Source organism: Pezoporus flaviventris, unplaced genomic scaffold (assembly GCF_033815535.1).
Source record: "Pezoporus flaviventris isolate CSIRO_AGI_PZ_B2104156 unplaced genomic scaffold, CSIRO_AGI_Pfla_v1 ptg000004l, whole genome shotgun sequence".
NCBI lineage: Eukaryota > Metazoa > Chordata > Aves > Psittaciformes > Psittacidae > Pezoporus > Pezoporus flaviventris.
In genome coordinates this window covers 1,079,830-1,097,570 of record NW_026892552.1, presented here as the reverse complement: position 1 = coordinate 1,097,570, position 17,741 = coordinate 1,079,830, and the positions used below count along the sequence as shown (strand labels likewise).

Genomic DNA, 17,741 nt, shown 5'->3' with positions numbered 1-17,741 from the left:
TTTCCCAAGTCCAGAGTGTAGCAAAACCAAACAAGAAAGAAAATGTTAAAATATTCACTACAATTTCTCCTTAGCTACATCACCTTCTAAGCAAGTCTATAAGGCTTTCTAATTTGCCTCTACAGTTCATACCCGTCTTGAAATCACAGAACTTTATCTTTTCTGCTCCTGCTCTCACATACTGCTTGGCATTTTCTAGCACATGATGTAAACCCACTCGTCCTGTTTCCTTGTCTCCTGTGCCTGGACAGTGGAGTCTTAAATGATAGCCTGATAGCAAAGATCTTTCTCATACCTTTCTGGGTGTTTTAAGGCTGACTTATCTATTCTACCTCAGTTAACAGATTCCTGGCTCTAAGTCTTTCTTCCTGCTAAGGTGAGTTCTCAACTCTATAGTCATTACCTTGTATAATTACTTTGGTAGAAGAATTGAAACTTGGAATTGATAACTTTATGAAGAATTTCTATCGCAGCTTCTAGATAAGACCCTAAGACAGAGATTTACATTTCAGTATGTTAATGAACCTCTCAGACAAGGCCTCAAAACTTTGAGAAGTCCCATTGCCCTTTCTTACTTACTCACTAAATGAACTATGCAATTAGTGTCTTGAGAAAATAGATGCAGTCAGAGGCACTGTTACTTCTTTGGTGTCTTGCTGTAAAGTCCATGCAGACTTTTTTCTTCTGCTGCTATTTTATAATTCTAATTCTCATTTATTGTATTAGTACTTTTAGTCTTTATTTTCTTATTATAATCTGGGATAATACTGCCTCAGGAATATTCTGAGGATTAAATTCTTAATGACAGTATAAATACTTTGAAGGAATTAATGGATTTTGCATTTGCTGTGAATCTTCTCAGCTTCAAAATCATTGTTTTTTACCAATCCTGATGAAATCCGTATGTGGGTCCTGAAGGAGCTGGCAAATTAAGTTGCTAAGCCACTGTCCATCACATTTGAGAAATCATGGCAGTCAGGTGAAGTTCCCGATGACTGGAAAAAGGGAAATATAACCCCCGTTTTCAAGAAGGGGAAAATGGATGACCCCGGGAATTACAGACCAGTCAGTCTCACCTCTGTGCCTGGCAAAATCTTGGAGCAGATTCTCCTGGAAGGCATGCTAAGGCACATGAAAAGCAACAAGGTGCTTGGTGACAGCCAGCATGGCTTCACTAAAGGCAAATCCTGCCTGACCAACTTGGTGGCCTTCTATGGTGGGGTTACGGAACTGATGGACAGGGGTAGAGCAGTTGACGTCACCTACCTGGACTTGTGCAAAGCGTTCAACGCTCTCCCGCATGACATCCTTGTCTCTAAATTGGAAAGACATCAATTTGATGGATGGACCACTCAGTGGATAAAGAACTGGCTGGATGGCCCCACGCAAAGAGTTGTGGTCAATGGCTCAATGTCCGGCTGGAGACCAGTAATGAGTGGTGTCCCTCAGGGATCGGTGTTGGGACAGGTCTTGCTCAACATCTTTGTCAGTGACATGGACAGTGGGATTGAGTGCGCCCTCAGCAAGTTTCCTGATGACACCAAGCTGTGTGGTTTGGTTGATACGCTGGAGGGAAGGAATGCCATCCAGAGGGACCCTGACATACTTGTGTGGTGGCCCAATGCCAGCCTCATGAAGTTCAACAGCGCAAAGGGCAAGGTCCTACACCTGGGTCGGAGTCATCCCAGGCACAGCCCAGAAAGCCAACCGTACCCTGGGCTGCATCAAAAGGAACGTGACCAGCAGGTCGAAGGAGGTGATCCTGCCCCTCTGCTCTGCTCTCGTGAGACCTCACTTGGAGTATTGTGTGCAGTTCTGGTGTCCTCAACATAAAAAGGACATGGAAGTGTTGGAGCAGGTCCAAAGGAGGGCCACGAGGATGATCAGGGGACTGGAGCAGCTCCCGTATGAAGACAGGCTGAGGAAGTTGGGGCTGTTCAGCCTGGAGAAGGCTGTGTGGAGACCTCATAGCAGCCTTCCAGTATCTGAAGGGTGCTTATATGGATGCTGGGGAGGGCTCTTCATTAGGAACTGTAGTGATAGGACAAGGGGTAATGGGTTAAAACTGAAACAGGGGAAGTTTAGATTGGATATAAGGAAGAAATTCTTTACTCTAAGGGTGGTGAGGCACTGGAATGGGGTGCCCAGGGAAGTTGTGAATGCTCCATCCCTGGCGGTGTTCAAGGCCAGGTTGCACAGAGCCTTTGGTGACTTAGTTTAGCGTGAGGTATCCCTCCCATTGACAGGGGGTTTGGAACTTGATGATCTTAAGGTCGTTTCCAACCCTAACTATTCTATGATTGTATGATTGTATAATCTCTACACCAAAGTGCATTCTGTGAGTGTAACCCCAGTTGTTACTGTTATATACAGCAATATAGCGCACGCCAATAGACCTCTGCGTGTTTTGTGTTTTATATGGTTAAGTGCAGAAGGATGATTCCTCTTTCAGACAGAGCTCCTGTTTACCCTCCCTTTAGTAGCTGGAATAAACAGTTCACATATGATTCTTTTAATATCTTTGGTCTATTTTTCCCATTAGCAATAGTCTTAACAACTAACCTTGGCTTTGTGCTGAACTTCTACATGCTCAAATTATAGTCAGCTGTTCACCCTTCTCAGACCTAGTCTAAACTGAAGACTGACTAGTCTAAACACTGAAAACAGCCAGTCACTTTTTATAAACTCGTTTACACCTAAAAGTACTAAAAGACTTACTCTAGTGAGAAAACTGCATTACTCCAGTATGCAAGAGGTACAATATTCAAGGTTCTGGCTAACAACTACACTTGTGTAACATACATTGATTTGTTAAATTGATGGATAAGAGTAGCATTCTTATAGCTAAGGGGAAGCTCCAAATGTCTGCATTTGTAAGAGTTGAGTTGGGATATGAATAGGGGAGGTTTGTGGCAGAAATAGCTGCGCAAACAAAAGCTCCAGATGTAAATATATTGATATATATATAGTGGCTTATACTTATGCCACTTTATGTCCCTTAACTTCCAGTGAATTATAAAATCTAAGGCTACAGTGATATGTTACAAAAAAATGACATTTTAGGCATAAAGTCACATAACAATAATTCTTACAAATAAAAAGCAGATTCCCTGTAATACATGGTCACAAAGCAAGGTCTACAGCACAGAAAATGTTTTATGGAGGGAGTTTATTAAGCAAAGGTGCATATTCCCTGACTCATAACCTAGTACTATGCCTTTTGCTGCAGCCATATATACATATCTGGCCAATGCTCTACCAACCAGGCCAACTGGACAGCCAGCTGAATTTGGGAGGGCTGATCAGGAGGGAGACTACCAGAAGTTCACAATGCACAGCATGCAAACAGGAAAAGCATGAAAGGGGCTACATGAACAAAATCTGTATGATATTGCTGTTGCAAATCCTGAAGAAAGCCATCTACCCTACAAATATAACAGCCCTCTAAAACAGACATAATAGCTGAAGTCTACATATAGGAGCTGGCATTTTTTGTTTGTTCAAGAGATGTTTTAAGTAACTTTAAACTTAGATTTTTTTTAGGGGTGTTTTGCAAGTGAACACCAGAAAGAGTTTTCAGAAGACTGGCTACTTTCTTTTCCACACATTACTGGCACTCTTCTTCTAGTAGCGTTTCCTAAAGAAAAAAAACATGGAGTTGCATTGACTTTATTTACTTTTTCATTCCGTATCTGCTTCTGCAATGACTTTCAAAATCAACTAGCAAGTTCAACCTAGTCTATCAGAAGTAGTGGGGCCATAGAAAATATAAAGTTTGTGGTAATAAACAGAGGCCTAAATGAATGCCCTCAGTTTCAGTTGGTATCCAAGAAAGTCAAAATAGCCTCCTCTTGCTTTCCCTTCCCTTGCCCAGCAGCACAGCACAGTTAGGAGTGGTGTAAAAGAACCTGAGGTTTTAAAGAGTGGGAAAGGTCAGTGAACATAACAGAGATTGAGTTGGCTGGTATAGAGGATACAAGTTTGCAGAAACAAAGATCTTTGTTAGCTGTTCCAGAACACTTGCTTGTTTTTCTTCTTTCAAGTACGTGGAGACTGCCAGGTACACTGTGAACCTGCAACAAAGGTAACTAGTGTCACTGTAAACAAGAAAAAGGTGTCTACTAATGGCTAGGACTGCTCATGTCATCATGTTTTCTTTTCAAAAAGTAGCCAGCTACAGTTTTACCTTCAAAGCCTGAATGATTCTAAAAAAGAAGGTGCTCTTTTGAAGTAAGATACTGATTTTTCAAAGTGATAGACAAAAGTCAAAATACACTGCATCCCATTGTGGATACTGCTACTGAGCCCATATACTTTACCAGGTAATTGAAGCGCTAAATAAACATTGCAAGAAAGTACAACCTGTCCCGAAGGAAAAATGGTGGCAAGTGGTAACACAGCTTGAAGATGTTGTTGCTGCTCAGCAATGGCTTGCCAACCATAGTAGAACTGCACTGGTACATGGGACCAGGAAACACAATTGCAGCATTAACCATTTGTACAGCTACAGATGAGGTATTACTAGGTTGTGTATTGTGATGATTATCACATGGAAACTGAATAGCCTTAGTAAGGCTTGGAGATTACAATACTCTGAAATTATATTTCCTTGATGATTAGTCCCCACCTTTTTTCAGCTCCTCTTGATTCCTTTGATCTTGGCCAAAACTTAGATATGCCAGTGATTTATTTGTTAATTTTCAATTTATGAGCTAATTTTCAACTAAAATTAGAACTAGAAAGCAAATTTCAACTGCAAATTTCAAATCAGTTAATTAAATCACTTCAAAAAGTGAGCGCATTTGAAAACAAATGATACCAGAGCCTCAAAGTTAGTATTAATACACTAGGAAGATACTGGTCTATTTATAAAAGCTCCACAAATGTTAGCTACCTACCAGGCTTTACTGAAATTAGCTCCAGCCTCAAGTAGTGCCTGCTATTTAAAGTATAGGCTGCTTCAAACATAGATCTTTACATGGAATTATTCATTTCACCTGGGCATTTACAGTATTTATTTTGTTTTTTTAAAGTTTTCTTTATCTTATATTGTAGACTAATGTAATATACATGTATGAGAGACAGCTACAGACCAGAACTTTGTAGGTGTCATCGTTAGTACAGTTACATCTTCCTACCATCAGCAATGCCTCCAACAAATCAATGGTAATTTGGATAGACCAAACAAAACAGCAGTCTAGAGAAAAGTGTGAACTTAGCTGTTCTGATGGATATTAACTTTAAAGCTCATTAGAACCATTAAATTGTCATTGTTTTAATTGCTTCTTCGATCTTTTCAGCAAAACATTTTGCTAATGCACTGATCCAATGTTTCTGTTCAGTTGTTCCAATCACATACAGATATTTTGTTCAGACAAAGCAGAAATTCGTAAAAAGTTTATTTAATTGTACTTTATATGAGGTGTAAATAAGGCCTTGAATTATACTAGTCTAATTATCAGTTTGTTCTTCAATATAATTAAACTCCTATAGTTAAGAAATATTATGTATACACTTGTACCAGTGCAAGCTGTTACATTTTTGTGAAACTTGAAATTAATTTACTTGAAGCTCATGTACCTACATATTTTAAGGGATTGCATAAATAATTTTAAAAAATTATAAATAAATTACTTTAAAAACCCTATGGTTAGTTGGCCAAATTTGGCCAAACTTTTTAACCAGCCACTAGGATTTTTTAATCTTTTCTTCCATGCAATGCAGTTAACAAGTCTACCTGCATTTTAGGTATCTACAGATTAATTGCATTTAAAGCTAGGAAAACTTTGTATCTTACTATGACGTAAGTATCTATGCACAAAATTGTTTTGAAATAACTACTTCTGATCAGTTGTGTGTGAAGAGAAGAGCTAAGCAAGTAATGGATTAACTAAACTGGTGTCTAACATGAGTACTCTGAAAACTCTGAAGCAGCAGGAAGGATGTAGTATTTAAGTGACAGGATAATGAGTGGTTTACCTATATAAATTGCTGTTGATGCCTTCTTAGAGGGGAGAATGCAAAATGAAATAAAATAACAGTAGGGATACAAAATGAATGAAAAACAGGCAAACTAGGCTATGCCTGGTAACACCTACTGAGCAGAAAGAAGATGTTTGTTTGTGTATTATATCTAGCATTACGACCTTCGAGCTCTTCAGGACTTGTTTAAGAAGTAACTGAAGATTAGAAGAAGGAAAGTCAAAATATGAAGGGTTTGGGAGGAATTGTTTTGAGAGAAGATAAGAAAAAGGGGAGAAACCAGTACCTAACTTAGCACATAGTCAAATGTTAAGGGTATTTATTGAATCTATCTTGCCTCACTGAAGTCTGCTAGATCACTATTCAAGGTTTCACTACTTTAAAAAGGAGAAAGCTTCTTTGTCCAGAAGAGTTTCTAAATATTAAGACTAGAAAAGTGATAAATCTTTCCTTTAATGATACTTGATAAACATGAACCACTACCATTACTAAAAAGATAAGGTAAATAACCTGAAAACAGATACACTTAAATGTATTGTGCTGAGTAACAGCACACCTAACTTGGATCATGTTTTGCCTACAAGGAAAAATACAACTCAAGAACAGGCCAGGGGATACAGGTGGGGTAAATCAGTGACACTTTAGACACAATAAATCACTCACTTCGTGGAAGATGATGGCATCTGGCATCTCATATTCTGAGTTTCAGAAAAAGGCAGCTTATTCCCACAGGTGATAGCTTTTCTGTAATAACAAAAAGCTTTGCCAGCTGTTCCTAAAGCACTGTATGTCATGTGTATTTGTCTCTTGATACAGACTAAAAGCTATGTGCAACAGAAATCAGTATTACTTACAGTCTGAGATGCTGCTGAGATAAGAATGTCATGCTTACTTTACCTAAAAAAAAAAAAAAAAAAAAAGAATAGCTTAAAAATGCAATACAAATAAATTGTGATGCAAAAGAAAAATCCTTCTCCCAAAGGGATGTGGAGAAAGATCTCCAGACACTGTTGCAGCAATTTTTAACCAGTCTAAGTAACAATTGTTGCTACTATTTTACTGCACAAGGATCACTCCACACATAGCTGTGTGGTGACCTAAGTCAAGAAGTTGAAGTGGCCAGAAAGCAAGCATCTTTGAGTAGGGTAGGTTTTGGATGATATGGCCACAGATCACAGCAGCTCTAACTCCAGTTAATTTAAACCATTGTGAAACCACACCTTGAAAGGGGATTTCCAAAGCAGCTGAGAAACTAGCAAAAGAATCTAAGTGAAGCAAATTGAAGAAGCCTAATAAGTAAAATAGAACTAAAAATGTTGATTTCTTCTAAGTTTCGTAATTAGAAGTTCAACTTGTATCCTCCTGAAACAGAAATTTATTCTGCTTGAATCTTAAGCCTGCCTCATACTGCAGAGACTCCAAGTGAGGTTTCCAAATCAGAAGCACCTACATTTCTCAAATACAAATGAAAGGGCATGTGCAGGTACATCCTGGGGAGCAGCACTTTGTGATGTATTTAGAAGACTAAGGGAACAGAGGTTATTTCCTGGGTTGCAAAGTGTAGGCTAGTATTTTTAACTGCTGTGCTCAGGAAAAAAAAAAATGCATAGTAGTGAGCACACAGCCTAGCATGTCTGCTACAGACAGAAAGCAGAAAGACATGTCACACCTCTAACTAAATCATGCAAATGGAAAAAAATCCAAACCCTAAGGATTGCTCCTCATTGGAAAGGAGGTAGGATTAACGTTCCTAATTTGGATATGAAAAAGGATAGGAAAACTACTAGTGTTGAAGTCCGGGGGAGATGTGAGGCAGGGAAAGGAGGGGTGATACACTGTATATAGCAGACTACCCAATAGTAACAGATTATGGTAAAGTTTACATATAAATGCCTTTCCGGCAGAAGTGTGTTCAGAGCAGATGCGAGTGTATGTGCATCACTTAATTAATCTAAACCAGCATTGCCAGAACCTTTTAGCAACCACAAAGCAGCTCTCCAAGGACATCTGACATGCATGTAACATGTAACATGCATGCATGCAACAAAAATTTTGTCGTCTTGAGAGCTGGTAAAAATTCTCTAGTACGACTTTATTAGTTTACGCTAGTGTCCATTCTGCCATGTGATCAAAGTCAATTACTTCTGATATCTAAAATAAGCTATTACAAATATACTTAATATACGTACAGTCATATCTTCCTACTATGAAGACAATCTTGCAGAACATCACCATCTTCTCAATGAAGAAGATGCCCTAAGCTCTTGGAAGACTGTCAGAAAATTGTGCTCATACTTCAAATGTTTGAAGATTTGGGGCCTTAACCTGCAAAGGAAACGACGTATGTGCAGTATGATCAATATTTAAATGTAGATACTGTCACAACAGTAACTCTAACCATACAAAAGACAAATTAGTAGTTGGCATGTGAAATGGAAAAACTGGACTTTCTCCTTCAATTATTTTCCTGAAAGAATAAGTAAGTTTTGTTAATTCCTGTACTAATCATTAAAGCAAATTATTGGACCTATGGGAACACTGTATTTTCATTTGTTAATAGAAGCTAATTACTATTGTTGATGTTAATACGAATTAAAAATCAATATGTACCAAAAAAAAAATTATGCACATGACTCAAAGCAGCAGCCTGGAAAGATATTTTCTGGCAGAATAAAGCTATTTTCTATACATGATGTCTTACAGAGGGGTAGCGGAAGGGGGAAACACAAAAAAAAAAAAGAGAAGGATGAAAGTCACTGGATCTCTGAATAATTAGGAACTTAAAGAGAGGAAGTTTGATAGCAAAAATAGAGGAATTTTAATAACATCTGCCTTCTTTATTGATGTCTAATGGTTAACAAGAATTTGAATGGTTAATAAGAATTCTGTAGCTAAGCAACTGGAATTTATTTAGTTTTGGGTTGGGTTTTTTGGTTGGTTTGTTGCTTGGTTTTGGTTGGTGTTCTCTTTTTTTTTTTTTTTTTTTTTTTTTGTTCTCCCATCTCCTTTCTTCCCTAAGTGTTTTTTATTTATCTTCCAAAAGAAGACAGTGTTGTAGTTCGTAAGAGAAAGGGATGCTGTAAACAGAAAGGGATGCTAAATTCATGTATTTCCTTTCATTTGTATTTAGGTGTGGTTGCATTATTATAAATTCTGTGGATCATATTAATATTAAAGGTGTAAATTATGTATTTAAATATCTATATTGACCTGTGTGAGTTTTGCAATCAGCTGTAAAATGCAATGAAAACTTCTGTTATTTAGCTATGTAACTCAAATTAGTCACACATTAATTCATATAATTTGTACACCTAACACCTATCATGTATTAGAAATTATCAGCTTGGTCTTATCACTTGCTTGCTGAAGGTAATTGCTTAAGTCCACAATTTCTGCATAAGACCTATCTGTTCTGGTTGAACAAGGCAGTGGCTTTCTACTCTTTCTTTCCTTAAAATGTAAAAATTCCTAATAGTAATAAAAATCCTTTCATTAGAATCTGCTCTATCCTTAATTATCCTATTATTTATCAGAGTAGTTTGTTAACTTAAAACAGTTACTTTCATTCTGTCTTGATTTAAACTTCAGAACATTGATCTTGCAGCACTCTTGTCTATCTAATCTATTTTATTGTCTGTCATAAAAAATATTCTCTCTTAAGCTGACTTAGTCAAATTTTAGTGCTTCTATAAGGACAATAATGTAACATAACCTTCTTGTAAACTTTGAAGCTATTTTTGTCTAAGCAATTCCTGGTGCATTTTTTAACTCTGGAGGGAAAAAACACCATTGGGATTTTGGGGTACACTCCTACATGGTGCTTGAGAGCTGGACTGGTATATAATCTTTGGCTAGCCCCTGCTGCTTCTCAGGCAGCGAGTCACTGTGCATGGCAACCAATCCCACAATCCTCTTGGTGGGCTGAAGGTGCCGATCTAGGAAACCGCAGCAACTCAGATGAAGAGTGGCAGGTACACTGGCTCACCACCCTCCACTGAGTGCTGAAGCAACCAGCTTTGCTTATCCTGGAAGAGCAACCATGAGGTAAGCTGTAAGCCCCAGAGGTCTCCAGCTGACTGACTGTGGCTCAGATGTGGGCTCCTAGCCAACACAACTCTTCAAACTTGGAACTGATTTGACGGCTACTGTAAATACCTTCCTCTGGTATACCTGCACAGCAACTTGCTTCCTTCAAGCTTCCCTTCATTGATGGCCAAGCTGTGTTTTCATGCTGATCTTGACCTCTTTCATTCTTGCAGGGTGCTACATAAATGTCCAAAGGTCTGGTGCCAGATGTCAGCAGTGACCCCACAATCCTCTTGGGTGACAAGAGTGTAATTGCATATGTGTGCCTCCAAAGAAGAGAAGACAGGTTGGCTGCGGCATTGAGTTTACAGCACACTCTTTCACTCAGCTGCCACTTTCTTTGCCATTCTGGGAAAATTCAGACACACAACTTATGTAACCTTTTTCCTTGTGTGTTGTATTTCAGATTTGGAGGGTGCGTGGTGGTTTGGATTTAGTTGTGGTTTTTTTTTGGGGGGGGGGGGTGTTGTTTTGAGGGTTTGTTTTTTTTTTTGTTAACGAACGTGATGCATGTTAAATAAAAGGCTAACATTAATAGCTTTGAAAAGAGCGACCGTTAGGTTCTGTAATGGAAAGAGGAAGACCAGCTACCCCCCAGGGGTAGTCCTCCGGTGACAACGTCCTCCCAGCAGCAGAGCGCGGAGCCTTCCTTCCCGTACTGCTTGTAACTGTGTAGCTAGACTAAGGAACGTGGTCGTATTTGTCGCCGGGCTGCGATTTTACACCGAGAACCCCCACCAAATAATAAAAAAAAATAAAATAAAACCAACAACCCACGCTCCGCAGAATAGTAACGGGCGGCTGGGCCGCTCAGGTCATGGAGTCCCTTTGGGTCGGGCCGCGCCCTGCGCCTTCACAGACGGCTGGGAGCTGGGCCCGTCCCGGCCTCAACATTCCTTCCGTGCGGCAGGCAGGGACGGAAGGAGGGACAGAGGGCGGGCACTGCCACCAACCCCCGGCACAACGAGCGGCCCACCCTGCTTTCACCAACCACTCCAGAGGCCCAGCGGCGCTGCCGGTCGCCCCCGGCCGTGGCTCCTCCTCCTCCTGCTGCCGGTCGGTCCCAGGGCGCACGGCTGACATCACGCCCGGGGTTTCCATCCGACCGCGGGAGGGGGAGGCAGAGTGGAGAAGCGGCGTGATGGCGGCGGTCGAGAGGACTTGAGGAGCGGTGGCGGAGCAGAGCGGCACAACACTCACTCGGGTACTCCCTGCGCCCCTCCCTGCCCAGTTCGGGGCCCCATTGTTCGAGCGGGCGGGCGAGAGAGTCTACCGCGTCAAAGCTACGAGGAGCCGGCGGCCAGCGGGACTGAGCGGCGGCCCAGGGCCCGCCGCGGCAGCAGCCGCCGACCCTCGGCTGCGGTACGAGCATCCCCGCGGGGCGTAGCGCAGTCACGGGCAGGGGAGGCTCTGGGAAGGCTTCGCCAGGCTGGGCACACGAAGGTAGGCAGAGGCCGCCATGGCTTCTTTCCCTTTCGCCGGCCGGGAGTTTTACAGCTTCCGAAGATGGAAGGGGGGGCGGGCGGTGCTGAGAGATGGATCTCGCTGCCGGGCGGGGTCCGGGGGGAAGGGCTGCCCGGCGCGGGGTGGGTTCTTGGGCCCACTTAGCGGAGAGTGGGAGCTGCGAGGGCCGCAGCGGATAGCCGGTGTCGAGTCTCTCTCGCTTGGTCCTGCTGGCGGAGCCAGCGCAGAGCCGCCTTGGAGGGAGGAGAGCGGCCTTGGCTCTCCTCTGGCCAGGCGGGGCGCCGGGAAAATCGAGAATGGAGGACAGCGGCGGCCTTGGAGACGCTGCCAGGGAGCCTTGGCTGGGAGCGACGCCTGTGCAAGGCCGCGCTGCCAGCGGAGAGCTAGCTTTGAGGACGGGAGACGAGCGCCCTGGGGGCGGGCAGAGCGAGAGCTGCAGAGGGAGGCTGCGGGAGCACGGTCTGGCGGCCTGGGCTCTCCAGTCCTGCAGGAAGGATCACCGCGGAACGGGAAAAGCGCGGCAGGGGGAAAGTTAGAGTCGCTGCTCAGGGTGCTTCCCGGGGCTCACCGGGTGCCGGGCCCGAAAGCGAGGGCGGTGTTTGCGCGGGAGGACGGGCAGCGTGCGGCCAGGCGACTAAGCAGAGCGCGGCCTTGCGGGCGGACCGCGGGGAGCCGCCTGGCTCGCCTCCTCCGCCGCGAGGTCCCCGATGTCGCTTCGCGGGCCCTGCGGAGTTGCCGGGCTGCCTTCTGTTACTTTCCCCTCCCTCGTCGCCTTTGTCTGGTGGCCGGAGTGGCTTGGATGCCTGAGCACGGAGTATTTCCCACCGCGGAGCGATGCATTCCCCACTGCCACGACCCGGTGAGCTGCGGTTGGGCTGTTACATATTAGAGGAGAGCGCCTCGGGGCAGGCAGCTAGCAGGACACACTCTAACCGCTTTCACATCACTAAATCTGTGAGAGGCGGTGCTTTTTATCTGATTATCAGTGAGTTTGTGCTTGCAGTCCATTTACCGTGAACCTAAACATATCTAGCTGTATGGGATACTGCAGTGATCTGGTTTAAGATGCGCTTGTATGTGAAATAATGATCATTCCATCTGTGGGATCTTGCTGGTCTGATTTAGTGGAGACAGTTGTTTTAAACAGGACAGTCTTTTTCTTCCTGCCTTTACCCACAAGCGGCTGTAAGCATTATGTGTGTATCTGGAAATGCTTCCACTGTGTTTTGTCTGTTGAATACATTTTACTAAGCAGATCTTAGCTGAAGAATATATATGTCGTTTTACGTCTGTGTTCAGGTGAGCAGTTTTTTGTTAAAATTTATATCCACTTTGTCCTGAAGTCAGTCGTATGGCAAAAGTTAAACCACATGATATAGTGCAGACATGTAGTAAACTGTTCTTACCCTGCAGTGCTAAAGAGAATGTAATTTCCATACCATTTCCTATTCTGTGCACATTGCCATCTATATTGCCATGTTATTTTTCGTTTCTTTTTAGATGCAGACGTGCTTTCAAATTGTGTCAGTGTTTTTCTTTACTGTTTTAGGTATTTGAGGAGAAATCTTGAATACACACAAAGAACACTAGAGCAAACACCTGACTTGGCAAACAAGCAGAATACCAAGAAGATATCCACATTGTAACCAGACTGGTCTTTTATTTATCTTTTGAACTTACTAATATTTACAATGAATTTGCACAGCGATGAAGAAAGCATAAGAAACAGTAGTGGAGAGTCAAGGTAAGCACTTACTCGTTTCAGTTATAATTGACTATGTATTCTCCTATATTATTCTCCTATATTATTATAAACTGGTTTATATTTGAACTTGGTGCCAAAGCTTCCTGGTTCACAAGCAGACCTAGTTAGGAGGACTGCACATGCTTTCTTGCAGTTTACATTTCTGCTTGTTACATTCACATCGCTTCAGTGATGGACTGTAATGAGCTTGTATGCACCTTATGTAGTAAAGTTTATATAGTATTAAAATTGTGTCGGCATCCAACAGAGTAGTATTGCTCTTTTGAGGGGAAAAAAGAATGTCTGAGGTGTCTTTACCATTCTGTTTGAATGGTAAAATAAAGCTACTGTCTATGAAGTGCAAGGCACATATGCATAATATGTGTTGTATAAAACCCTACGTAGGCTATCTCTAAAGGTGGAGTAGTGACTTGTTTATAAATACATCTGTTCTTGATACAGAGTGTTTTATGATTCTTATATCATAGAATGGTTTGGGTTGGAAGGTACTCTCAAGATCATCTAGTTCCAAACCTCCTGCATGGGCAGGGACACCTTCCACTAGACAGGGTTGCTCAAAGCCCAGTCCAACCTGGCACTGGGCACTGCCAGGGATGGGGCAGCAACAGCTTCCCTGTGCAACCTGTTTCAGTGTCACACCACTTTCATAGTGAAGAATTTCTTCCTAATATCTAAATCTTCTTACTGTCAGTTTAAAGCCATACCCCCTTGTCCTGTCACTACATGCCCTTGTCAAAAATCCCTCTCCATCTTTCTTGTTGGCCGCTGTAGGCACAGGAAGCAGCTCTGAGGCCTCCCGTGAGCCTTCTCTTCTCCAGGCTGAACAACCACAACTCTCAGCCTGCATGGCCCTTCCTTCTTTAGAGCTGTCAGAGCAATATAAGTGTTGACATTTATTTATTTTCTGAAGTGAAAGTCCAGTTTCCCAGCTGGGTTTTTTTGTCACTGGGGGGGGGGGGGGGGGGGGAGGTTGTGTTTAGGGTTTGTTTGGGTTGGGGTTTTTGTTTGTTTGTTTGATTTACTAAATATAAAAATCAGTCCTGTGATGCTGAATGCTAGTTTTGTAGCATGTGCAGTGTTCACATTTTAAAGAGCCTGGTTAGAACTTTCCTGCATCCAGGGATGACAGCCAATTTAGAGGGGTTGAATTAGGGTTCAAAAATTCACATCACTTCTGTGCTACAGTTTAGATTTCTAAAATTGGAAATATGGTAAATGCTGAAGGTTTAAGTTGAAGTAAATTTGCAAAGTGGTTTTAGACTCCCAAGAAGTGTTTGTGAACATGCTGTTAATCCACCCATCTGTCTTTGAGTCTCTCACTGGAGATCAGAAAGAGGGGTGGCTCAGGGGAACTGGGGAAAGCCTTATCAGGTGAGAAGAGAAACATGAACAAATAGTGTGAGCAAGGCTATTCTTCTGAACTCTTAGATGTTCAACAAATGCAGATTTACCAGGGACAAGTCTGATGATTATGTGTGTAAATTTTCTTACTACTTGAAACAAGCTACCTTGCTAAAGATAGGTTGGAAAACCACTCTGTAATTGTGACTACCCATAAACATTAGTATATCAAAGTTATTTAAAAGCTATAGTAATTCTTAAGACTAAGCCAACTAAACATTACAGTTCGCAGCAACATCATTAGAAGTAACTATGGGGAGGATGCATAGTACTCAAACTTGACACTTGCCTGGGAAGCAAGACTGTTACTCATTTTAAATGTCTTGCTGAGCACATCTTAAAGTTTTATCAGGTTTTAAAAAGCTAAAAACATTTTTCCTAGGCTTATATCAGTCATTAACCCCATAGCTTAGTACACAGGCAAGTCCTGGAAAGCTTATTTTCACGTTTGCCGTGTAGTATCAGGAAACTGTTTTTTATAAATGGAAGGTCAACGATTTCCATTTTCAATGATGGAGCTGGTTTTGTCTAGCCTACTTCCATTACTAAAATAATTACTGCCAAAGGCCAAAGGAGTATGATGTTTATGGAATATCTTTATATGACTTCTCCCTGTTTAGCCTTCTTTTTTTCTTTTTTTTTTCTTTTTCCTTTCCTTTTCTTTGAGTTTCCAGAAGTTTAGGTAGTTTGTACTGGGAGGAGAGTTGCCTTAGCAAGCTGCAGACAGATAGCTAACTATAACTTGGGAAGCGTTGCTGTATTTAGGTTTCAAATATGGAAATGTGAATTCTGCAGAGTGGAAGTAGAGATTGGTAAGAAATTACATTTCCTAGGCTTCTAGTTGTCCTATTTCATGCAGGATGCTGGGGAGGGAAGTGGAACAAGTGAAGAAAGTAATTGAGAATTGCTGTTGGGAATAAACTCCAAAGATGATGAAACTTCCAAGAATTGGTAGAAAAGAAGAAGAGATGAAGGTGAAAACAGTGATAATCTAAATAGCGGTATTGGTGATAACTATGAGAAGTTTATGTCACTTTGCAAGTTTGACACTTTACAAGTACAGTAAAACTATCCACTTCCCTTTGATGTGTGCTGTAAATGTCCATAGGTGTCATTCTGGAGTCAATCTTGATAACAATTAAATACAGCCTGATGTAGGGGAGCCATTGTCATTACTTTAGAAAGTTACAAGAAGCAGTGGATTAGGGCTGAATTTACAAAAAAACAAGGCTTCATGGATACTGCATTTTATTATTTTAGGGGAACACCATGACTTGCAGAAGTAGTGGAAAGCCTGTAGTTTCATTAGTAGGAGGGCTGGAGAAGGAACTGTTCATAAACTTTCAATTTTATGCACTGGTCAGCATTGTAGCATAGAATTGTAACTATCCTTTGTTCCCTGTGACTAGCTTTGAAGGTGAATTATTTCTGAGGTGTGTGAAAGGAATGGACGATTTGCCACACTTCTGCATTACTTCACAGCATTGCATCTATTCATCTGACTGGTAAATGAGCAGACAACTTTGCTGCTAGTTGAGCCTGAAATTCTGTTTTGTTACAGGTGAAAAAGTGCATCTTTTGTATTTTCATATATTTTCATAACTGACCATGCTGTTTGAATTTTCCTTGCCTATTTCAGCAACCCCTGAACCTATAAAAATCAATACTAGAACCAAGCATGATGGAAGTTGCAGACTATCGTAAACACTATTCTTGCTTGATGTGCTGATTTCTGTGTAATAATTACAGTGGAATCTACTTTCCAGCTTCTTGTTTACTTGAAATCACTATTCTGGCATATTTTTAAATAGCTTAAGGTAAAATATCACAGATATTGTTAATCTGGATAGCAAGTGAGCATAGACACAAAAAATTGATATTGATACTTGAGAAGCTGACTCTTCAGCAAAGCATCCTTGTGTAGTGATCTTGAAAGCATTCTGTTGCAAACTTAAATACGAGTAAATACATTCTAGTTAGGTAGTAATAAGAAACCTTAATCAGCAAGGAAGGGCAGTTATACCTGAAGTGCAAGACAAGCTCCAGGTAGAACAGGGACTGCAGAAGTGAGTGGTACTAATTGAATAACAATCTGTTTTCCCATCTCTTTGCTCTTCCTACGTTTCCTGCAGAACAAGGTATAGAGGACTTAAGCAAACCTTCCTTCTCTGGAGGTTTAAAGGGATGTGCTTAGTGCAGCTTAACTGCAAAGTAGTTGGCTGGAATGAACTGTACTACTATTTGTGCGCTAAGCAGAAAGCAGCTGCTTCACACTAAGGACCTTGCCCAGTCTTTGCACACTTGAAAGCTGATTTTAATAGAAGATACTAATTTCAGTGGGTTTAATTAATTCACTTTGTGGATTGAGTAGACTATGGACCAAAGAAGGCAGTTGAGACTAAAGATTTTGTCAGCAGGCTTCAATTTACTATACAAATCCATACTTTCCATTGAAGGTAAAAAAGATGAATCGAAAGGCATGAATTAAGTTTATTGCTTTCAAGAAATAGAAGCAGGAGTTAAAACAGAAATTCTCCAAGAATGTTTGCATAATTACCTCTATGTGGTGGCTTCCTTTTTGAATAAATTTAATAGATAATAAAAATGTGTGTATGTAGCAGGAGAGAGCATATACATAAAACTATACATACGTAGATACATACTTAGTACACAGGAGTTCTTGAGATCAACAGAAGTAAATGGTAAAGGAAACTCTGCGTAGTGCTTGCTGTGAATGGCTAGTGGATAAAGCAAGCTCTTCACTTCTGTTAGCAGTAATATTTTTGGTTAGCAAGTTGCTACTTTATCAGGATTATTGCAGTTAAGCGTGAAAAGTTCTCCTAATACAAGTTAAAAGCATCTTTTCACTTCTTTTGGAAGAGTTCAGATAGAATGTGTATCAAAACCAAAGTGTTTTTTTGTCTAGAAACCTTGCCAGCTAAAAGAAGGAATTATAAATTCACGATACAGCTTTTCTTGTACATACGGTCTCTGTTTTGGCTTTGGGACTGCTGCTGATTTTATCCAGGTCTTGTTCCTTCTC

The 17,741-nt window shown here is 41.3% G+C and overlaps 1 protein-coding gene and 1 long non-coding RNA gene across 7 annotated transcripts in view; one reads left to right on the top strand and one right to left on the bottom strand.

Annotated features, from left to right (window-relative positions):
* Positions 1-4,028: 4,028 nt before the first annotated feature.
* LOC133265128 (uncharacterized) lies at positions 4,029-10,960 on the bottom strand. The gene is made up of 3 exons (XR_009741872.1): positions 10,846-10,960; positions 10,153-10,298; positions 4,029-4,073 (listed from the first exon to the last, which is right to left on the bottom strand). It is a non-coding gene; the product is annotated as an uncharacterized LOC133265128 (long non-coding RNA).
* Positions 10,961-11,132: 172 nt separating this feature from the next.
* CHD1 (chromodomain helicase DNA binding protein 1) overlaps positions 11,133-17,741 on the top strand; it is a 59,562-nt gene continuing 52,953 nt past the window's right edge. For 4 of the 6 annotated variants that reach the window (XM_061445381.1, XM_061445382.1, XM_061445376.1 and 1 more), the window contains exons 1-2: positions 11,380-11,511; positions 13,082-13,276. In XM_061445381.1, coding sequence (XP_061301365.1) covers positions 13,224-13,276 — 53 coding nt within the window. In that variant the 5' untranslated portion in view covers positions 11,380-11,511; positions 13,082-13,223. Of the gene's footprint in view, positions 11,512-13,081; positions 13,277-17,741 lie in introns of all 6 variants that reach the window. The other 2 variants (XM_061445379.1, XM_061445377.1) reach the window with 2 other exon arrangements.